The sequence below is a fragment of the Saccopteryx bilineata genome, chromosome 1 (genome assembly GCF_036850765.1).
Source record: "Saccopteryx bilineata isolate mSacBil1 chromosome 1, mSacBil1_pri_phased_curated, whole genome shotgun sequence".
In the NCBI taxonomy this organism is placed as follows: domain Eukaryota; kingdom Metazoa; phylum Chordata; class Mammalia; order Chiroptera; family Emballonuridae; genus Saccopteryx; species Saccopteryx bilineata.
This window is the reverse complement of record NC_089490.1, coordinates 259,379,440-259,402,663: the sequence shown is the minus strand read 5'-3', so window position 1 is coordinate 259,402,663 and position 23,224 is coordinate 259,379,440. Positions and strand designations below refer to the sequence as shown.

At 42.2% G+C, this 23,224-nt stretch overlaps 1 protein-coding gene and 1 non-coding gene across 2 annotated transcripts in view; one reads left to right on the top strand and one right to left on the bottom strand.

Moving 5' to 3' along the window:
- Positions 1 to 220: 220 nt before the first annotated feature.
- Positions 221 to 23,224, top strand: part of LOC136312112 (methylcrotonoyl-CoA carboxylase beta chain, mitochondrial-like) — a 93,174-nt gene continuing 70,170 nt past the window's right edge. The window contains exons 1-4 of the mRNA XM_066241586.1: positions 221 to 453; positions 4,369 to 4,435; positions 8,819 to 8,903; positions 11,880 to 11,981. Coding sequence (XP_066097683.1) covers positions 325 to 453; positions 4,369 to 4,435; positions 8,819 to 8,903; positions 11,880 to 11,981 — 383 coding nt within the window. The 5' untranslated portion in view covers positions 221 to 324. The remainder of the gene's footprint in view (positions 454 to 4,368; positions 4,436 to 8,818; positions 8,904 to 11,879; positions 11,982 to 23,224) is intronic.
- Positions 4,218 to 4,293, bottom strand: TRNAP-AGG (transfer RNA proline (anticodon AGG)). The gene has a single exon. It is a non-coding gene; the product is annotated as a tRNA-Pro (tRNA).

The following is a 23,224-nucleotide window of genomic DNA, read 5'->3' as shown; positions in this document are numbered from 1 at the left end:
AAGAAAGCTCAGAGAAAATTCTCCCGCCGAAAACCCACCAGGTGCCAGAGGAGGCGGAATGGCCCGACCCCCAGCTCCTGGCTCGCACAGGACCGGGTCTCGCGGGCCGCCCCGCTGTCCCTTATTGGCTGAGTTGGGTAGTCCCCACCAATCACGGGCGAGGTTCTCAGCACGTGCCAGGGCTGGCCTGACAACTGGGTGTTTAAAGCAGCGTGGGGCTGCGGGCCTCTGGCTGAGCCGTATCCGAAGCCGGGATAGAGGAAGCAGTACCGGCTGTGGGAGGACAGCTCTTTCGTGCTTCCTCCTCGCTGTGGGCCCGCCGTCATGTGGGCCGCCCTGAGGTTGGCGCTGTGGCGGTGCGGCCGCGCTGCTGCGCCCCGGCCGCGCGCCTATCACGGGGACTCGGTGGCGGCGCTGGGCACCCAGCCGGACTCGGGCTCGGCCGTGTACCAGGTAGGCCCGGCGAGCGGCCGGGCCGGGAGCCCCGAGCGGAGTCTGGTTTCCTCCCTCGCGTCGCTCGTGCCGCGCCCGCGGGACTAGGTGTATCTGGTCTACGAGGCAGGTGGACACGTTTTAAGAGCTGGAGCTTCAGCCATGATTCTGGGATGCACTAGGGTCGTGAAGATTGAAAACAAATTCCCAATCAAATACATTTTAGTTTACTTTTAGCTTTGACACTGTTTTTGTTCGTTCGTTTGTTTTAGTATCTTTGAAATCAGTGGTTCTCAAAACCGTGCTTAACATTGTCGCTGGGGAACTCGGGCCCCGCCTGGACCTTTTGGGTCTCTGGGTGAGGTCCGGTGTTCACGCGGTTAATAAAGTCCTCGGGGCCTGGTGACAGCCAGTTTTGAGAACCACTGGCTCAGGACAGGTAACCTTGGAAGTTGTGCTTATCAAACGTTAGTTCAGTATTTGGTTTTGTTAATAGAAAATACTTCTCCCACAGTATCTTTGAATGGCTTTTCTTGGAACTAGGAGTTGTTATAAGGTCAAAGAAAAAACTTGCAGTTTCTGAACTGTCAGAGCTGGAACATTTTATTCTGTCCCATGTTTTCTAAATTTATACAGGTAACATTTAAATTGTGTAAATAGCATTCAGAGAAGACATTTTAAAGAAATTCTGGCTTTGGTAAAACAAGGAAATTGAAAGAAAATCAGTAGGCTGAAACAAACAATATCCAAAGGGAAGCTTCCAAATGTTTAGGATTCCTGAGGTCAAGAGAGAATGTTTAATTCAGAAACATTAAGTGGTGACTTTGTTTAATAGTGTTTTTCAACCACAGGTCCACAGACTGGTTTTATTTTTTTATTTTTTTAGAGAGGAGGGGGGAGGGAGGGAGAGAGAGAGAGAGAGAGAGAGAGAGAGAGAGAGAAGGGGGAGGAGCAGGAAGCATCAACTCCCATATGTGCCTTGACCAGGCAAGCCAGGGTTTTGAACCGGCAACCTCAGTGTTTCCAGGTTGACGCTTTATCCACTGTGCCACCACAGGTCAGGCAGGCTGGTTTTGGTCTGCCAGAAATTATTTGCATTTTGTGAAAGAGTTAACCATCCTAATGGTTGTACATTTTGATAAGTAGCAAGTAGCACCTAAAGCTTGAAAAGATGGTTACAGAAAGTTGCTGGTAGGAAAGAAGCAGTGAATTGGATCTTGAAGGTTGTTGAGTAAGGCGATGAGAGGAAAGACCAGCGTTAGCTTTGATTGCTGCCTTCTATGTTGGACAATTCATTGGCTGCATTGATTGTACACTGTGGTATGTGAACTCTTTAAGTAAATACACTTATTTGTTTTCTCTGTACGCATTTGAACTGTTTTCATCAGCTCTGAACTTTGGTGCCTGTCGTTTGCAAAGTTGAGAGGAGAGTGGCAGGTAGTTGAAGTAGTGTGGGGGGAGAACAATACTGCAATGAACATGGGGCTGCATGTGTCTTTAAGTATCAATGTTTCTGAGTTTTGGGGGTATATACCCAGTAGAGGGATTGCTGGGTCATAAGGTAGTTCTATTTTCAGTTTTTTGAGGAACCACCATACTTTCCTCCATAATGGTTGTACTACTTTACATTCCCACCAACAGTGTATGAGGGTTCCTTTTTCTCCACAGCTTCTCCAACATTTGCTATTACCTGTCTTGTTGATAATAGCTAATCTAACAGGTGTGAGGTGGTATCTCATTGCAGTTTTGATTTGCATTTCTCTAATAACTAATGAAGATGAGCATCTTTTCATATATCTGTTGGCCATTTGTACTTCTTCCTGGGAAAAGTGTCTGTTCATATCCTCTTCCCATTTTTTTATTGGATTGTTTGTTTGTTTGTTGTTGAGTTTTATGAGTTCTTTGTATATTTTGGATATTAGGCCCTTATCTGAGCTGTTGTTTGAAAATATCATTTCGCATTTAGTTGGCTGTCTGTTTATTTTGTTATCAGTTTCTCTTGCTGAGCAAAAACCTCTTAGTCTGATGTAGTCCCATTCATTAATTTTTGCCTTCACTTCTCTTGCCATTGGAGTCAAATTCATAAAATGCTCTTTAAAACCCAGGCAGGTCCATGAGTTTAGTACCTATGTCTTCTTCTATGTACTTTATTGTTTCAGGTCTTATGTTTAGATCTTTGATCCATTTTGAGTTAATTTTACTATAGGGGGACAAACTGTAGTTGAGTTTCATTCTTTTGTATGTGTCTTTCCAGTTTTCCCAGCACCATTTATTGAAGAGGCTTTCTTATCTCCATTGTGTGTTGTTGGCCCCTTTATCAAAAATTATTTGACTATATATATGTGATTTTATTTCTGGACTTTCTATTCTGTTCCATTGGTCTGAGTGTCTACTTTTCTGCCAATACCATGCTGTTTTGATTGTTGTGGCCCTATAATATAGTTTGAAGTCAGGTATTGTAATTCCCCCAGCTTCATTCTTTTTCTTTAGGATTGCTTTGGCTATTCGGGGTTTTTTATAGTTCCATATAAATCTGATGATTTTTTTGCTCTATTTCTTTAAAAAATGTCATTGGAATTTTGATGGGAATTGCGTGTGGGGGGAGAAAGAATAAAAAAACTAAAGGCACACCAGAATTCCATTGTCTCTAGATGTACAAGATAAGAACTTGTAAAGGACACTGTGAGGATGCATTTAGCTCTGTGGGGAAATTCTATGAGACAAATAGAACATTTCAAGACAAAAAAGATGGTTGAAGTTATATTTTAGAAAAGCCTTCAGAAACATATCAGTCAATTGTAGGTATGTGTACATCTCTTAGGATCCTATCAAATAAACAAACTAAAAAACAAATATATTTGTGAAAATGTCTTCACTAATTGGATATTTGATGATATTAACAGATTATTGATAGGCGATAGTGGTCCTCATCTTTTGGAGAATTGGAAATACTTACAGGACAAGTGTTATATCTAGGATTTTCTTCAAAATAATTCGGGGTAGGGGCATAAAGGAAACAACGTTGGCCATGTATGGATAGTTGTAGAAGTGCATTGGGTACATTTCATCATACTAGTGCTTTGCTTTTGTATATGTTTGATAATTTGCATGAAAGAAAGTTAATAGCAATGACAACAAACCACACTAAGGGTTGCTGAACGCCCCTCTTTAATTGCTCCAATGCAACCTGCCTATTCCTTCCCTTCCTAGTGCTGTAGAGCTAAACAGGAATGAGCAGGAGAAGTATATTTCAATGATTGGAAGGTCTAACTTGGGTATTAGCCCCAAATAATGTCCCTGAAATAAACCCTTCCCATAGATGGACCAGAGAGGGGTGGGGTAGTGAAGAGCTTGACCAAAACTACAGGCAGCAATTAATCTTTCCATAGAATGGAGACCACGTGGATGGGGTGGCACAGTGTGAAGGCCACATGGGGCAGGCACATGGTATTCTTCTTCTTTTTTTTTTCTTTTTTTTTCATTTTTCTGAAGCTGGAAACAGGGAGAGACAGTCAGACAGACTCCCGCATGCGCCCGACCAGGATCCACCCGGCACGCCCACCAGGGGCGGTGCTCTGCCCCCCAGGGGGCGATGCTCTGCCCATCCTGGGCGTCGCCATATTGCGACCAGAGCCACTCTAGCGCCTGAGGCAGAGGCCACAGAGCCATGCCCAGCGCCCGGGCCATCTCTGCTCCAATGGAGCCTTGGCTGCGGGAGGGGAAGAGAGAGACAGAGAGGAAAGCGCGGCGGAGGGGTGGAGAAGCAAATGGGCGCTTCTCCTTTGTGCCCTGGCCGGGAATCGAACCCGGGTCCTCCGCACCCTAGGCCGACGCTCTACCGCTGAGCCAACCGGCCAGGGCATGGTATTCTTCTTAACACTTATTTTGGTGGAACAGATAATTGCTTTCTAATATAATTTTCTTTGTTTGTTTTAGGAAAACTATGAACAGATGAAAGCACTAGTAAAGCAACTGCATGAACGAGCTCAGAAAATAAGACGAGGTAAACCCTTATTTATTCTTCAGTTTATGCGGCTGTTAGCCTAAAAATAAAAGGTCAAAGTGAGAAGCAACAAGCATTTATTTGAGATCCAAAACAATAGCTATTCGGGAAGCACTGATTCAGGCCAGAACCCAAATACTATAGTGTTCCAGTTAGGAGGTGAAGATAGTATATTTATGGGAAAGTTAGGTGGAATAATTACATGAATAGAAAGTGAAGGAATTCTATGAGTATTAATACACTAAGGAAGGAATTTCTGTAGATAAGCTAACAGTGATTGATGATAAGTCTAAAGAATGCTTTTAGTTTTCAGTCCAGTAGTCATGTCTGCTTTCTCGATTGTTTTGCAAATACTTGTTAGGAATACAGTGCTGCCTTAGGTCCAGTCCAAGGTAGTTTTGTCCAGTTTTAACATTCTGAAGTTTGAGGAATAAGATGTGCAAGGCAGTTTGTCTGAAATGGCAGCTCTGACTTCCTTTGGTAGTGGGTCCATTTGTATTATTTTTCACACATTTTTAAAAAATTATTTTGACAGAGAGAGAGTCAGAGGGACAGAAAGGGACAGACAGACAGAAAAGGAGAGAGATGAGAAGCATTAATTCTTTGTTGCGGCATCTTAGTTGTTCATTGATAGCTTTCTCATATGTGCCTTGAACAGGGGTGGGGTGTGCTACAACAGAGCCAGTGATGGCTTGCCCAAGCCAGTGACCTTGGGCTCAAGCCAGCGACCTTTGGGCTCAAGCCAGTGGCCATGGGGTCATGTCTATGATTCCACGCTCAAGCCAGCGACCCCGTGCTCAAGCTGGTGAGCCCGTGCTCAAGCCTGTAACCTAGGGCAGTGGTCCCCAACCTTTTTTGGGCCACGGACTGGTTTAATGTCAGAAAATATTTTCACGGACCGGCCCTTAGGGGGGGGATTGGATAAATGTGTCACATGACCGAGACAAGCGTCAAGAGTGAGTCTTAGACAGATGTAACAGAGGGAATCTGGTCATTTTTAAAAAATAAAACATCGTTCAGACTTAAATATAAATAAAACAGAAATAATGTAAGTTATTTATTCTTTCTCTGCAGACTGGTACCGGTCCGGTCTGGTCCGCGGCTGGGGGGCTAGAGACCACTGACCTAGGGTTTTAGCCTGGGTCCTCTGCGTCCCAATCTGATGCTTTATCCACTGCACCTCCGCCTGGTCAGGCTATTTTTTACACTTTTAATTAAGATATCTGTTCATAGTTACCAATTTTGGGAAAAAACTAATAGCTTTAAGCTTTTGTGCATTTGGTTGTTTGGAGACATTTATTTGTTCCTATTACTTGGCCCTTTCCCTGCTCGTGTAGCATTTCTGCTATTTGGGAAAAGTAGAAATTAAGATTCATTGATTGTTGAACTGAGGCTTCTTAAGATTTGTTTCAGCCACAGCAGCACGCTGTGCACGCAGAGGCTGCTAGCGGTGTTTCGATCGCCCGCTGCTGACAGTGATAGAAAGATGCTGTAAACTGAGTCCTGATTTCAGGGATCTTAAAATGTGAACAAAACGTATGTATCAAAATGATGCAATATGGTAAATGAGAGAGAAGGAAACAGGCTTTTATGGCTCTGAGTCTGTGGGAATGGGGATAATTAACACAAAATCTTTCAGAATAGTCCTTAGAAAACTAATATCCTGTATTGAGCTAGCTGTCTGTGGTCCATATATCCTCGGTCAGTTTAAATGTCAGAGAAGCTTAATTCTGTGATCTGAGACTCTGTATCAGGATAGCCCTCTTTCTGGATTTTCTTAATTAAAGTGGAATTCACTAGCTGTTCCAAATTGCAGATTCAACTGTAGGCAGAATTAAGAAGAAGCTGGGCTGTCTTAAGTGCTTAAACATTTCTATCGTGTCTTTGTGATCCCACCCTCCCCTGCCACCCCTACCCCTGCTGGCCCCGTAGTGGGCACTTACGTCACCTGACTCTCCAGAGACCCTCACCAAGGCCTGGCCAACCTTGTGATGCTTTAGGTTCATTTTGCTTTCACTGTTTCTGTATTTTTAAACAGCTTTATTAAGGTATAAGTTACATACAATGAACTGCATCATGTAAAGAGTACAATTTGAATCTTGACATATATGTATACACCCATGAAACTATCACCACAATCAACGTAATGAACATGTCCATCCCAGAAGTTTCTCCTGCCCCTTGGCAGTCCTGCCTCCTCCCCTCCTCCCTCCTCCCCCACCTCAGACCCCTAAAGTCAGCTCGGTAGGGAACTCGGAGTTCCCTGTGGTTGGGAGAAAAGATAAAAAGGGATTGATTTAATTCTACCATGTGTAACTAAGTTGCTTCTGTTCAGAATTATTTTTATTTTTATAAAGTAGATGTGTAATGTTTCCTTTGTAACCTTACAACAGATTTAATCTTAAAAATATCTACCTCTTCAGCAGAAATCAAAATCTCCTTAGATACAGGAAAGAGACCTGGTTTGAAAAATAAGGCTAGCCCTGGCCAGTTGGCTCAGCGGTAGAGCGTCGGCCTGGCGTGTGGGGGACCCAGGTTCGATTCCCGGCCAGGGCACATAGGAGAAGCGCCCATTTGCTTCTCCACCGCCCCCCCCTCCTTCCTCTTTGTCTCTCTCTTCCCCTCCCGCAGCCAAGGCTCCATTGGAGCAAAGATGGCCCGGGTGCTGGGGATGGCTCCTTGGCCTCTGCCCCAGGCGCTAGAGTGGCTCTGGTCTCGGCAGAGCGACTCCCCGGAGGGGCAGAGCATCGCCCCCTGGTGGGCGGAGCGTCGCCCCTGGTGGGCGTGCCGGGTGGATCCCGGCCGGGCGCATGTGGGAGTCTGACTGTCTCTCCCCGTTTCCAGCTTCAGAAAAAATACAAAAAAAAAAAAAAAAAAAAAAAAAAAAAAAGGCCATACTTGGAAGCTTCTTTGAAATAGATATGAACTATTTTCACACCTAAAGAAACAAAGAAATAGCTTTCTTAAATAGTTGAACATTTCGTTAGACAGAGGATATGTTAAGATGAAATTCTTAGGCAACAGTGAAAATCAGCATAGTAGAAGTACAGTCTGATCCTTCTGATCAGTTGCCTTGGTTTGGGGAGAGTTTGCTTTGCTATTCAGACCTGGAGCCCAGCAGCCCTCCGGCTGGGTGAGGTTTGGTGCGCTGCCCACCTCGAGCTGCCTCATCAGGTTAGCTCAGCAGATTCTTCAATAATTGTGATTTTTTTTTGGTCTGGAGCAACATCAGGAAACACCAGAGACAACCTCTGAGTCAAGATACTAACAAAAGGGGACGTTGTAATTTCCATATAAGGAAGGTGTTTAACTCTCTTCTGTTTGGAGACAGCGTACAAAGTCATGGGTCACTAATGGCACCGTTAGATAAGTTTTACTGTGCTGTCATGGAAGTCATGTCTAAAATAATACTTTTACCTGGTACAGATGAAGGTAGGAATTTTTCAAATTTCATGTGGCACAGTGCTGAGTATTTGTAGTAGGTATTTAATACGTGTGGTACAGATGACAGTCTTTGCAATGCACAAACTGTAGAGAAAATACTGTGCTATTTCTTTAAGTAATGACTAGTGAATTCAGAAAATGTATGACATGCTGTGAAGTCGGAGATAGTTTTATTTTTTATTTTCTTTTAAATTTCAAAATCTTCCAATTATGGTTATATTAAATTTTATAGTAGTTTCATGTGTACAGCATAGTGATTAGATTTTTTTTTTTTTTTCATTTTTCTGAAGCTGGAAACAGGGAGAGACAGTCAGACAGACTCCCGCATGCGCCGGACCGGGATCCACCCGGCACGCCCACCAGGGGCGATGCTCTGCCCATCCTGGGTGTCGCCATGTTGCGACCAGAGCCACTCTAGCGCCTGAGGCAGAGGCCACAGAGCTATCCCCAGCGCCCGGGCCATCTTTGCTCCAATGGAGCCTCGGCTGCGGGAGGGGAGGAGAGAGACAGAGAGGAAAGCGCGGCGGAGGGGTGGAGAAGCAAATGGGCGCTTCTCCTGTGTGTCCTGGCCGGAATCGAACCCGGGTCCTCCGCACGCTAGGCTGACGCTCTACCGCTGAGCCAACCAGCCAGGGCAGATTTTTATATAACTTACAAAGCGATCCCCTTTATAATTGTCTTACCTCCGACACCATACATAGTTATAGCCCCTAATATTGTAATAGGGGTAGACTGATCCAAAAAGAAAAAACACCTGTTTATTTGTTTATTTCAGAAAACTGGCAGCTTGTAAGTTGAGTGAATGACCTGAAAAATTAGCTATTTTATAGGATATGTTAAACTTGGAAAAGCTCTGGATTTTGGACTGTTAACGTTTTACAGGCATTAAAAGGAGACCTAATAGCATGTCAGTCTAATCTAATCCTGCTTTTATCATAGGAAGTAGCGAGAAAGCCAGACAGCTCCACATATCAAGAGGAAAACTGCTGGCCAGAGAAAGAGTCGATGGTCTTTTGGACCCAGGGTTGGTATCTACCCAAGTGCTAACTCAGTGTTCTCCATTCCATGGGACTTTTCTCAGAGAGCTTTGTAAAGAAATGATTTTATTATTTTTCTTTTTCTTTCAAGAGAGAGAAAGGGAGGAGAGAAAATACCAACCATCAACTTGTAGTTGTTTCACTTTAGTTGTTCATTGACTGATTTTTGTACTTACCTTGACTGGGGGACTGTAGCTGAGCCAGTGACCCCTTGCTCAAGTCAGTGACCATTGGCCCAAGCTGGCAACCTCAGCCTCAAGCCAGTGATGTTGGTGTCATGTTGATGATCTCACTCTCAAACCAGCGACCTGGTGCTCATGCTTGTGAGCCAGAGCTCAAGCTAAGAATCTTGGGCTTTCGAATCTGGGACCTCAGCATTCCAGGTCAACTCTCTATCCATTGCATCACCACTGGTTAGGCTATAAATAAATGATTTTAAATGCTGATCATATCATAAGATTCTATAGCAAATATTTATTGAGAGGCAAATATGTGTCAGGCAGTGGTCTAGGTGCTAGTGATACATCAATGTACAAAATAGAGATCCCCGCCCTCTGGAGTTTACATTGTAGCAGAGAAGATTGAGAAATAAATGATAAAATTTTTTGTATGTTAGAAGGTAATAACTGTCATGGGAAGAAGAGGTAGACTAGAATTAGGGAGAAGAAGATGATAATCAAGTTGTAGTTTGTTTTGTGTGTGTGTGTATGTGTATGTGTCCTGACCAAGGATCAAACCTACAACCTAGGCAACATTCCACCCAACCAAGTTATCTGGCCAGGGCTCAAGTTGCAATTTTGAATGTGGTAGTTAGCATAGACATCATCAAGAAGTCAACATATGAGCAGAAATTTGAAGGAGTGAAGAGATACAACTCTGTTAATATCTGAGGGAAGGCTGTTGCAGGCAGAGGAAATGACCAGTGGAAAGGCCCTGAAGTGAGAATGTGTCAGATGTACTGATGGGCTCGAGGAGCCAGGAGGCCAATGTGTTTGGGGTAGAGGGCATGAAACATGAGTAGTAGACATGGGATCAAACTCTGTAAGACTTTGTAGGCCAGGATAAGAATTTTGGCTCTTACCCTTTGAAAATGGAAAAGATTTTGGGGGTTTTGAAAAGGAGATTGTTATGATGTATTTGACTTCTGTTTGAAAAGAGTTATGTTGTGAGTAGACTGCGGCAGCAAAGCTAAGAGCACTGAGACCACTTAGCGGGCTATGGCAGTGATTCAGGACAGACATGATGGCGACTTGGACTAGGGTACTACTTCCTAGTAATGAGATGATGGGAATGTCAGGTTCTGGGGCTATTGTCAAGACAGAGCTAACCCAATAGGAATTCCTGAAGGACTGGATTAGAAGGATATGGAGGGGTAGAAAGAAGAAAATAAAAACTCCAAAAGTATTTTTGGGTGCACACACACCGAAATGGAGACAAGTACTGCTAACACTTAGCATATATCCTTCTAAATCATTTTTGTTAGTACAGTATGTGTATTAGACACATAATTTTTTAAAAGAAAAATAGAATCATACTGAATGTGGGTATTCTACTCCTCCGTTTTTTCTTACTTACTGTATTTTGAACATTTAGTAAGAGCTAGAATACATCAGTGGATAAAAGCCTGGTTCCAGATTGCTTATTAGAACCCAGCTCTGCCCTGGCTGGATGGCTTAGTTGGTTAGAGCAGTGGTCCCCAACCTTTTTTGGGCCACAGACTGGTTTAATGTCAGAAAATATTTTCACGGACTGGCCTTTAGGGTGGGTGGATAACTGTATCACGTGACCGAGACAAGTATCAAGAGTGAGTCTTAGATGGAAGTAACAGAGGGAATATGGTCATTTTTAAAAAATAAAACATTGTTCAGACTTAAATATAAATGAAACAGAAATAATGTAAATTATTTATTCTTTCTCTGCGGACCAGTACCAAATGGCCCACAGATCAGTATGGGCCCACGGCCCGGGAGTTGGGGACCACTAGGCTAGAGCATTGTCCTGAAGCACAGAGATTACTGGTTCAATCCCTGGTCAGGGTACATACAGGAACAGATATCATTCCTGTCTCTTTCTCTCTCCCCCCTTCCTCTTTCGCTAAAATCAGTAAATAATAATAATAAAAACACACGAAAAACCCAGCTCTGCTACTTACCAGTGACTCAGGCAAGTGACTCAGTCTCTGTGTTTCAGTTTTCTCATCAGTCAATGGAATTATAATAGGATCTACCTGAGAAGGTAGTTCTTAGGTGTAATGAGTTAGATTTCTGAAAGTCCTAGAAGTGTGCCTGGCACACAGTAAGTGCTACATAAGTTTTAGGTGCGATGCTCTTTCTATATTAGTAAGCACAGTTACAGTTTTTTTTTTTAAGAGAGAGAGATAAGAAGGAAGAGAAATAAGAAGCATTAACCCATAGTTGTGGCACTTTAACTAAAGTGATTCATTGATTGCTTTCTTATATGTGCCTTGACTGGGGGCTCCAGCTGAGCCAGTGACCTCTTGCTCAAGCCAGTGATCTTGGGCTTCAAGGCAGTGACCTTTGGGCTCAAGCCAGCGACTGTGGGGTCGTGCCTATGATCCCATGCTCAACTGAAGCTAGTGACACTGTGCTCATGTTGGTGAGCCCAGGCTCAAGCCAGCGACCTCATAAGTTGAACCTGGGTCCTCAGCATCCCAGGTTGATGCTCTATCCACTGTGCCATACCTGGTCAGGCAATAAACACATTCTTAAACATGTTTTAAAATAAGAAACTTGTATTTTGTTGTATGGTTATGCCATATAAATCCCCCAATATTCACACTAGATTTTGTTTGAGATATTCTTTTCATAGTCTTTACATATAATATGCATATATTAAACATTGATTCATTAAAGAAAAAAATTTTTTTTCCATGTGTAACTTTTTAAATATACTTTTTTTAAAAAAAAGACATTATTTCAGACAACATCCTTTCTTTCCCTCAGGTCTCCGTTTCTGGAGTTATCCCAGTTTGCCGGTTACCAGTTATATGGAAATGAGGAGGTCCCTGCAGGTGGCATTATTACGGGCATTGGGAGAGTATCAGGGTGAGTATTCTACTTACACTCTACATCGAGAGTCAGCAAGACTGACAAGGCACGGCATCCAGCACTCACTGCTTTGTATATTAGCATGCAAGTTTTATGCTATTGATATTTTATAGGGCTGCAGCTTCCTATACAGGAATGTATTAGATACATTTGTGGTGCTTTAGGGACAAAAATTGAAGGGAAGGAACCCTAGTAAAGATCCCAGGAGCCAACCCAGATCTCCCTACTTAATAAGAATCTCCAGGTAGACTTGGCTTGTGTGGTTTTCCAGGTTCCACAGGTGATCTCCTCACATCTAGGGTGAAAACCGCTGTCTTAGAGGAGTAGCTCGCCTAGTGTGGTCCTCAGGTAGCATCAGTGTCACTTAAGGACTTTGTTAGAAATGTAGGTCATCAGGTTTCCCAAAGGTACTAAATCGTCCTCTGGGGGTGGGATCCTGCAATCAGTATTCTCAAGTGCGAATATTGGAGACATACTGTAGATTTAGAGAATTCTATCTAGATTGCTAGAAGATGAGTGTTTTTGTATATATTTATTTTTTATTTTCCAAAGTTAGAAGTGGGGAGGAAGTCAGACAGACTCCTACATGCGCCCGACTGGGATCCACCCAGCATGCCCACCAGGGGGCGATGCTCTGCCCATCTGGGCTATTGCTCCATTGTGACCAGAGTCATTCTAGCGCCTGAGGCGGAGGCCACGGAGCCATCCTCAGTGCCTGGACCAACTTTTGCTCCAATGGAGCCTTAGCTGCAGGAGGTACCTGCAGAGAGAGATAGAGAGGAAGGAGAGGGAGAAGGGTGGAGAAATAGATGGGTACTTTTCCTGTGTGCCCTGACTGGGAATCGAATCCGGGACTTCCACAGACCGGGCCAACGCTCTACCGCTGAGCCAACTGGCCAGGGCCTATATTTATTTTTATATGATCTCACATTTTCTAAGAAGTTACCCTGCCAGACACTGTAGCATTTGCACTGATTAGTTGTCTTAATCTTCACCACAGATCAGTGAGAGTGGGTATTATTATTGAAATAAATATTCTGAAGATAAGGAAAAGGAATTACAGAGTTAAGTTACTTGCCCAAGATCAAGGCAATGGCAAAGGTCAGATTTGACCTCAGGCAATTGGATTCTGAGCCGATACAAGTAGATTGGATTCAGATTCTGGTTATTGGTGTGTGTTCCTCCGCGTTTCCAGAGCTCAGGCCTACAGGGGAGGTGCAGCTCTAGCCATTGGTCATTGTTTCAGAGCTGGCCGCAGGCTTTCCTGGTTCCTATTCTGTAAGTGTAGCAGCTGCAGTAGAAGGGGAGCCCCTGTGGGGACAGGCCTTGTGCCAGCCCATTGCTGAGTCACGGTGTAGCTCTGAGTATAAAGCTCTGGTGCTGGTGCCCACCTTTGAAGATGGGCTTTGGGGTCAGTCCCACTTAGATTAAAACTAGAGAAGAGCTAGTTTCTGAAAAATAGTTTAGTTCTGTTGCAAAAATAAGAGATGCTGGATAGGTAAATTGGTAGTATACAATGTAATATTTTTGTGGACTGATTTTATTTCACATTCTGTAACAGGTCTATGACCTTTGAATAAAATTTTAGCCTAGCTTTCTCTGACTTCACAGCCTGCCACCGTCCAATACCAGAACTTCTTAAGCTTTTCCCGTGCAGCACGCCCGGGGCAGGGAAGTATGAACACACTCTGGAGATATTAGTTATGGCCCAGCCATCTGTCCTAAGCCTAAGTTCCCTTTGAAGTCTAGTTTGTTTAAAGTTAAAAGTGATTAATAGTTTGTATTCTACTCTCTACAATGTTATTGTAATGTAGAATTATGAAGTTTTATATTTATTACCTGTCAGTGTAAGAAACATCCAAACCTGTAGAGAATTATAATGAGTTTATTTGAGCCAAACTGATGACATAGACACATGTCTGGGAGCAAGATCACAAATGCTCCAAAGAGTTAACAATTTTGTATCTTCTTTTAAATTTGAAATTAAGGAGGGAACTAAGGAAGATGACCTTTAGGGGGAAAAAAACAAAGTGGGGATTGAATTACAGGATCCTTAACAAGGTTCTGCCCCCGTGAGTTTGCAGTTTATGGCATGAACTGTTTCTAGATGCATAGAAACAGTGGACAGCGTACTTAAGGCAAAGATGAAACTTCACTAAAAAGTTAAATGTCTGGGTCACGACTACCCACCATGACCTTCCCACCTCAGAATTTATGACCAGATCAACCTGTGAGGTTGTGTTCCATAAAACTTGTTTGTTTATTTTGTTTTTGTTTTTTTTTTGTATTTTTCTGAAGCTGGAAATGGGGAGGCAGTCAGACAGACTCCCGCATGCGCCCAACCGGGATCCACTCGGCATGCCCACCAGGGGGTGATGCTCTGCCCATCTTGGGGCATTGTTCTGCCACAATCAGAGCCATTCTAGCACCTGAGGCAGAGGCCACAGAGCCATCCTCAGCGCCTAGGCAAACTTTACTCCAGTGGAGCCTTGGCTGCAGGAGGGGAAGAGAGAGACAGAGAGGAAGGAGAGGGGGAGGGGTGGAGAAGCAGAAGGGCGCTTCTCCTGTGTGCCCTGGCCGGGAATCGAACCCGGGACTCCTGCACGCCAGGCTGATGCTGTACCAGGGCTAGAACTTGTTTTTTCTTTTTTCTTTTTTTTTTTTTTTTTTTTTTTTTTTTTTTTTTTTCATTTTTCTGAAGCTGGAAACAGGGAAAGACAGTCAGACAGACTCCCGCATGCGCCCGACCGGGATCCACCCGGCACACCCACCATGGGGCGATGCTCTTCCCACCAGGGGCCGATGCTCTGCCCATCCTGGGCGTCGCCATGTTGCGACCAGAGCCACTCTAGCGCCTGAGGCAGAGGCCACAGAGCCATCCCCAGCGCCCGGGCCATCTTTGCTCCAATGGAGCCTTGGCTGCGGGAGGGGAATAGAGAGACAGAGAGGAAAGCGCGGCGCAGGGGTGGAGAAGCAAATGGGCGCTTCTCCTGTGTGCCCTGGCCGAGAATCAAACCCGGGTCTTCCGCACGCTAGGCCGACGCTCTACCACTGAGCCAACCGGCCAGGGCCTAGAACTTGTTTTTTCATCCACAGATGTAGGTGAACAAAACAGATGCTCAAGGGAGAGGAGCCCTATTATGTTGTGAGCACTGCTGCCCATCTACCCCAGCACTACCTGAGGCTGTGTGTGCAGTTCTGCTCTCTGTGTTCAACAGGGGTTCAATGCGTGTTACCTTAGAATTATTCTCGAGAATGTAGAGTGAGGTATCAAAAAGTTCATAAAATAAAGAAGATTGTGTTTTGTAAGGAACACACTGTTCTATCAGGTTTCTTTTTTTTTAAATAAATAAATTTTTATTAATGTTAATGGGGTTACATCAATAAATCAGGGTACATATATTCAAAGAAAACACGTCCAGGTTATCTTGTCATTCAATTATGTTGCATACCCATCACCTAAAGTCAGATCGTCTCCGTCACCCTCTATCTAGTTTTCTTTGTGCCCCTCCCCCTCCCACTTCCCTTCTTCCTCCTTCCCTCCCACCACCCCCACCCCCACCCCGGTAACCACCACACTCTTGTCCATGTCTCTTAGTCTTGTTTTTATGTCCCACCAATGTGTGGAATCATGTAGTTCTTGTTTTTCTTTCTGATTTACTTATTTCCGTATAATGTTATCAAGATCCCACCATTTTGTATTAAATGATCCGATGTCATCATTTCTTATGGCTGAGTAGTATTCCATAGTGTATATGTGCCACATCTTCTTTATCCAGTCTTCTGTTGAAGGGCTTTTTGGTTGTTTCCATGTCTTGGCTACTGTGAACAATGCTGCAATGAACATGGGGCTACATGTGTCTTTACGTATCAATGTTTCTGAGGTTTTGGGGTATATACCCAGTAGAGGGATTGCTGGGTCATAAGGTAGTTCTATTTTCAGTTTTTTGAGGAACCACCATACTTTCTTCCATAATGGTTGTACTACTTTACATTCCCATCAACAGTGAATGAGGGTTCCTTTTTCTCCACAGCCTCTCCAACATTTGCTGTTACCTGTCTTGTTGATAATAGCTAATCTAACAGGTGTGAGGTGGTATCTCATTGTAGTTTTGATTTGCATTTCTCTAATAACTAATGAAGATGAGCATCTTTTCATATATCTGTTGGCCATTTGTATTTCTTCCTGAGAGAAGTGTCTGTTCATGTCCTCTTCCCATTTTTTTTATTGGATTGTTTGTTTGTTTGTTGTTGAGTTTTATGAGTTCTTTGTATATTTTGGATATTAGGCCCTTATCTGAGCTGTTGTTTGAAAATATCATTTCGCATTTAGTTGGCTGTCTGTTTATTCTGTTGTCAGTTTCTTTTGCTGAGCAAAAACTTCTTAGTCTGATGTAGTCCCATTCATTTATCTTTTGCCTTCATTTCTCTTGCCTTTGGAGTCAAATTCATAAAATGCTCTTTAAAACCCAGGCATGTACATGAGTTTAGTACCTATGTCTTCTTCTATGTACTTTATTGTTTCAGGTCTTATATTTAGGTTTTTGATCCATTTTGAATTAATTTTAGTACACGGGGACAAGCTGTAGTTGAGTTTCATTCTTTTGCATGTGTCTTTCCAGTTTTCCCAGCACCATTTGTTGAAGAGGCTTTCTTTTCTCCATTGTGTGTTGTTGGCCCCTTTATCGAAAATTATTTGACCATATATATGTGGTTTTATTTCTGGACTTTCTATTCTGTTCCATTGGTCTGAGTGTCTATTTTTCTGCCAATACCATGCTGTTTTGATTGTCATGGCCCCATAATATAGTTTGAAGTCAGGTATTGTAATGCCCCCAGCTTCATTCTTTTTCCTTTGGCTATTTGGGTTTTTTTATAGTTCCATATAAATCTGATGATTTTTTGTTCCATTTCTTTAAAAAATGTCATAGGAATTTTGATGGGAATTGCATTAAATTTATAAATTGCTTTGAGTAATATGGCCATTTTGATTATATTTATTTTTCCTATCCAAGAACAAGGAATATTTTTCCATCTCATTTTATCTTTTTCAATTTTCTGTAACAATGCTTTGTAGTTTTCGTTATATAGGTCCTTTACATTCTTAGTTATGTTTATTCCTAGGTATTTTATTTTTTTTGTTGCAGTCGTGAAGGCGATTGTTTTTTTTAGTTCTTTCTCAAAGGTTTCATTGTTGGCATATAGAAAGAAGGCTATGGACTTTTTTTTTTTTTTTTTAAGGCTATGGACTTTTGTATGTTAATTTTGTATTCTGCGACCTTACTGTATTGGTTTATTGTTCTAGTAATCTTTTTGTGGAGTCTTTTGGGTTTTCGATGTATAGGATCATATCATCTGCAAAAAGTGATACCTTTACTTCTTCTTTTCCGATATGGATGCCTTTTATTTCTTTCTCTTGTCTGATTGCTCTGGCTAGAACTTCTACACCACGTTAAATAAGAGTGGAGAGAGTGGACAACTCTGTCTTGTTCTTGATTTAAGGAGGAAAGTCCTCAGTTTTATGCCATTTAATATGATGTTGGCTGATAGTTTATCCTGTATGGCCTTTATCATGTTGAGATATTTTCCTTCTGTACCCATTTTGTTGAGAGTCTTAAACATAAAGTTGTGTTGTATTTTATCGAATGCCTTTTCTGCATCTATTGATAAGATCATGTGGTTTTTGTTCTTTGTTTTGTTGATACGGTGTATTACATTAACTGTTTTACGTATGTTGAACCATCCTTGAGATTCTCGGATGAATCCCACTTGATCATGATGTGTTTTTTTTTTTAATATGTTATTGTATTCGATTTGCCAGTATTTTTTTTTTTTTTTTTGTATTTTTCTGAAGCTAGAAACTGGGAGATAGTCAGACAGACTCCCGCATGCACCCGACCGGGATCCACCCGGCACGCCCACCAGGGGGCGACGCTCTGCCCACCAGGGGGCGATGCTCTGCCCCTCCGGGGCGTCGCTCTGCCGCGACCAGAGCCACTCTAGTGCCTGGGGCAGAGGCCAAGGAGCCATCCCCAGCGCCCGGGCCATCTTTGCTCCAATGGAGCCTCGGCTGCAGGAGGGGAAGAGAGAGACAGAGAGGAAGGAGAGGGGGAGGGGTGGAGAAGCAAATGGGTGCTTCTCCTGTGTGCCTTGGCCAGGAGTCAAACCTGGGACTTCTACATGCTAGGCCGACGCTCTACCACTGAGCCAACCGGCCAGGGCTGATTTGCCAGTATTTTGTTTAGTATTTTAGCATCTGTATTCATTAGAGATATTGGTCTGTAGTTTTCTTTTTTTTTGTGTCGTCCTTGCCAGGTTTCGGTATGAGGGTTATGTTGGCCTCATAAAATGTGTTTGGAAGTATTGCTTCTTCAATTTTTTGGAAGACTTTGAGTAGAATAGGAACCAAGTCTTCCTTGAATGTTTGATAGAATTCACTAGTATAACTGTCTGGGCCTGGACTTTTATTTTTGGGGAGGTTTTTAATAGTTTTTTCTATTTCCTCCCTGCTAATTGGTCTGTTTAGGCTTTCTGCTTCTTCATGACTCAGTCTAGGAAGGTTGTATTGTTCTAGGAATTTATCCATTTCTTCTAGATTGTTGAATTTGGTGGCATGTAGTTTTTTGTATTATTCTACAATAATTCTTTGTAAATCTATGATGTCTGTGGTGATTTCTCCTCTTTCATTTTGGATTTTGTTTATATGAGTCCTTTTTTTTTTTCCTTGGTGAGTCTTGCTAAGGGTTTGTCAATTTTGTTGATCTTTTCAAGGAACCAGCTCCTTGTTTTATTAATTTTTTCTACAGTTTTTCTGTTCTCTATTTCATTTATTTCTGCTCTGATTTTTATTATCTCCTTTCTTCGGCTGGTTTTGGGTTGTCTTTGTTCTTCTTTTTCTAGTTCCTTAAGGTGTGAAGTTAAGTGGTTCACTTGGGCTCTCTCTTGTTTGTTCATATAGGCCTGAAGTGATATGAACTTCCTTCTTATTACTGCTTTTGCTGCATCCGAAAGATTCTGATACGTCGTATTGTCATTTTCATTTGTCTGTATATATCTTTTGATCTCTGTGCTTATTTCTTCTTTGACCCATTCATTTTTTAAAAGTATTTTGTTTAGTTTCCACATTTTTGTGGGATTTTTTTCCTCTTTTTTGCAGTTGAATTCTAGTTTCAAGGCTTTATGATCAGAAAATATGCTTGGTACAATTTCAATTTTTCTGAATTTGCTGATGTTGTTTTTATGGCCCAACATATGGTCAATTCTTGAGAATGTTCCATGTACACTAGAGAAAAATGTATACTCTGTCTCTTTGGGATGAAGTGTGCTGTAGATGTCTATCATATCTAGGTGCTCTAGTGTTTCTTTCTTTCTTTTTTTTTTTTTTTTTTTTACAGAGACAGAGAGTCAGTCAGAGAGCGGGATAGACAGGAACAGACAGGAACGGAGAGAGATGAGAAGCATCAATCATTAGTTTTTCATTGTGTGTTGCAGCACCTTAGTTGTTCATTGATTGCTTTCTCATATGTGCCTTGACCGCGGGCCTTCAGCAGACCGAGTAACCCCTTGCTGGAGCCAGCGACCTTGGGATCAAGCTGGTGGGTTTTTCCTCAAACCAGATAAGCCCGCACTCAAGCTGGCGACCTCGGGGTCCCGAACCTGGGTCCTCTGCATCCCAGTCCAACGCTCTATCCACTGCACCACCACTGGTCAGGCTAGTGTTTCTTTTAAGGCCAATATATCTTTATTAATTCTCTGTTTGGATGAACGATCTAGAGCCATCAGCGGTGTATTGAGGTCTCCAAGTATGATTGTATTTTTGTCAGTTTTTGTTTTTAGGTCAATAAGTAGCTGTCTTATATATTTTGGTGCTCCTTGGTTTGGTGCATATATATTAAGGATTGTTATGTCTTCTTGATTCAGTGTCCCCTTAATCATTATGAAATGACCATTTTTGTCTCTGAGTACTTTTTCTGTCTTGTAGTCAGCATTATTAGATATGAGTATTGCTACACCTGCTTTTTTTGGATGTTATTTGCTTGGAGTATTGTTTTCCAGCCTTTCAGTTTGAATTTGTTTTTATCCTTGTTGCTTAGATGTGTTTCTTGTAGGCAGCATACAGTTGGATTTTCTTTTTTAATCCATTCTGCTACTCTGTGTCTTTTTATTGGTGAGTTTAATTCACTTACATTTAATGTAATTATTGACACTTGTGGGTTCCCTATTGCCATTTTATAAATTGTTTTCTGTTAGTTTTATATCTTGTTTGATTCTTCTCTTTTGTTTTTCTATCATTTGTTTTTGTTTGGTTGTATTCCATACTTCTTTCCTCTGTTGCTACCTTTTTTAAGTCATGTGCTTCTGTGGTGGTTTTTTCAAGGGTGGTTACCATTAAGTAATGAAAAGGGTACCTACCAAATTCATTGTAGTACCCTATCTTATGAGTGTTTCTGTACTTCATTGTCCTTTGCTACTGTTATCTCCATCCTCTCCCCTTTTTTGCTTTTGTTGTCACAGTTTAAATTTGGTTGTATTGTGTTCTTGGTGGAGCTTATACTTGTGGTTTTGTTTTGTTCTTTGAATCTGGTTGGAAAACCCCCTTTAGTATTTCCTGGAGTGGGGGTTTTCTGATGATAAATTGCCTCATCTTTTCTGTATCTGGGAATGTTTTTATTTCTCCTTCATATTTGAAGGAAAGCTTTGATGGGTATAGTATTCTTGGCTGGAAGTTCCTCTCTTTTAGGCCTTTGAATATTGGGGTCTACTCTCTTCTAGCTTGTAGAGTTTCTGCTGCGAAATCTGATGATAATTTAATAGGCCTTCCTTTATATATTGTATTCTTCTTTTCCCTGGCTGCCTTGAGAATTTTTTTTTTTTTGTCGTTGGTTTGTGCCATTTTCATTATGATGTGCCTTGGAGTAGGTTTGTTGGGGTTAAGAAAACTCGGAGTTTTGTTTGCTTCTTGAATTTGAGGCTTTAGTTATTTCCACAGGCTTGGTACGTTCTCGTCTATTATTTGTTTGAATATATTCTCCATTCCAATTTTTCTCTCTTCTCCCTCTGATATATGTTATTCTTTTTGATGGAGTCAGACAGTTCCTGTAGGGCTTTCTCATTTTTTAAAATTTTTGAGTCTCTCTCTTTTTTTCTCTGTTGTGCCTGAAGTTGCTTGTCTTTTTTTTTTTTTTTTTTTTTTGTATTTTTCTGAAGCTGGAAACGGGGAGAGACAGTCAGACAGACTTCCGCATGCGCCCGACCGGGATCCACCCGGCACGCCCACCGGGGGCGACACTCTGCCCACCAGGGATCGATGCTCCACCCCTCTGGGGCGTCGCTCTGCTGTGACCAGAGCCACTCTAGCGCCTGGGGCAGAGGCCAAGAGCCATCCCCAGCGCCCGGGCCATCCTTGCTCCAATGGAGCCTTGGCTGTGGGAGGGGAAGAGAGAGACAGAGAGGAAGGAGGGGGGGTGGAGAAGCAAATGGGCGCTTCTCCTATGTGCCCTGGCTGGGAATCGAACCTGGGTCCCCCACATGCCAGGCCGACGCTCTACCACTGAGCCAACTGGCCAGGGCCTGAAGTTGCTTGTCTTTTATGTCTCTAATCCTACCTTCTATCTGGCCTGTTCTATTAGCTAAGCTTGTTACCTCATTTTTCAGTTCATGAATTGAGTTTTTCATCTCTGTTTGATTTGTTTCAATTTGATTTGTTTCAATAGTTTCAGTTTCCTTGGTAATATAATCTTTGTGTTCGTTGAGTTGTTTTCTGAGCTCCCTAAATTGCCTTTCTGTGTTTTCTTGTAGATCTCTTGAGTATTTTTAGGATTTCTATTTTAAATTCTCTGTGATTTAGCTCCAAGGTTCCCAATATATTAAATTTTATCTCCATAGATTTTTCCACATCTATCTGTGCTACTTCTCTATCTTTTGTATCCATGATATTCAATTTCCTTTTTCTTAATGGCATCTGAGGGTGGTCTTCTTGATAGCACTAATGAGAATTAATAAAGAAAAAAAAGTAAAAAAAATGGAAAAAAATTTGGAAAAGACCCACAAAAAGACCAAGAATAATTTATTATCCCCCCCCATTTTCTTTCTTCTCTTCCCCTCCTCTCCCCTCCTCCTTAGGAAAATATCATGATAAACTGTGAATTATATTATGCTAAATGGAACAAAAACTGCCTATAACGGAGGGCCTGAGTTGGGGGGAAGTGTTCAAGGGGAAAAAAAGGATGTAGGGACCCACAAAATGCAAAAAAGGAAAAAATTTGGGTCAAGTATAAAATGGTTTGCTTGTAAGTGATGGTCGACTAAGAGATATAATGAGAAGGATAAGAGAGAAACAGGAAAAAGGAAAAAAAAGAACTATTGTATTAAGTGAAGCAAAAACTAAATAGAATGGAGATCCTGGGTTGGGAGGAATACTAATGAGTTTAAAAGCGAAGTAAAAAGCACCCAAATAGCCAAATAAAAAAACTTGAGTCCCAAATTAAATAATTTGTTCGTGATTGAGGATTGAATGACAGGAAAAGTAAAAGGAGAAAAGAAGAAACTAATAGAGAGGGAGAAATAAGAATAAGGGGAAAAGGAAAAGAAGAAAAAAAAAACAAAAAGAGAGAGAGAATTAAGGGTTTTGGAGTGTAACTCTCATGGAGAGTAAGGCAGAAGAAAAGAAATAAAGTGTAACACTTATAGGTAGTGTAGTTCAAGAAGAGGAAAGAATAAGATGGGCAGAGAATAAAAGGACCAAGGTGAAGGAAATAGAAATAATAACAAAGGCAAGAAGATGAAAGAAACAAAAAAATAGTGGAACAAGTTATAAAGTCTGTGGACTTTTCTTGATTTTGAGAGGTTAACTTCTTCCTTTTTCTTTCCTCTCCCTCTTCCTGGTCAGTGACTCTGCACCCCAGGCTCTGCCGCTGTGGCACGCTTAGGTAGGGATTTGCAGTTGATGAGACTCTACGGCGATGTCATGTATTTGGCTTCAGTCTCGTTGGTAGTCAAGGCTTTGTTAGCGTTTGCAGGCTCCAACAATGAAAGAGTCCATTTTCCCAGAGCCTCTCTCCTAGTCTCTCCTTCCTGAATTAGCAGCCTGATGATCCAGCTATGAGGCTGCCACTGCCTCTGCCTGGGGAGTAAGAGGCTCAAAGAACTGGCAAATCCCCACTCTATGCCCATTCAACGCAGGGCCTGGGTAAGGCTCTGTCATTCAGAGCCGCCAGCATAATCAGGTGGGGCTGGGAGCC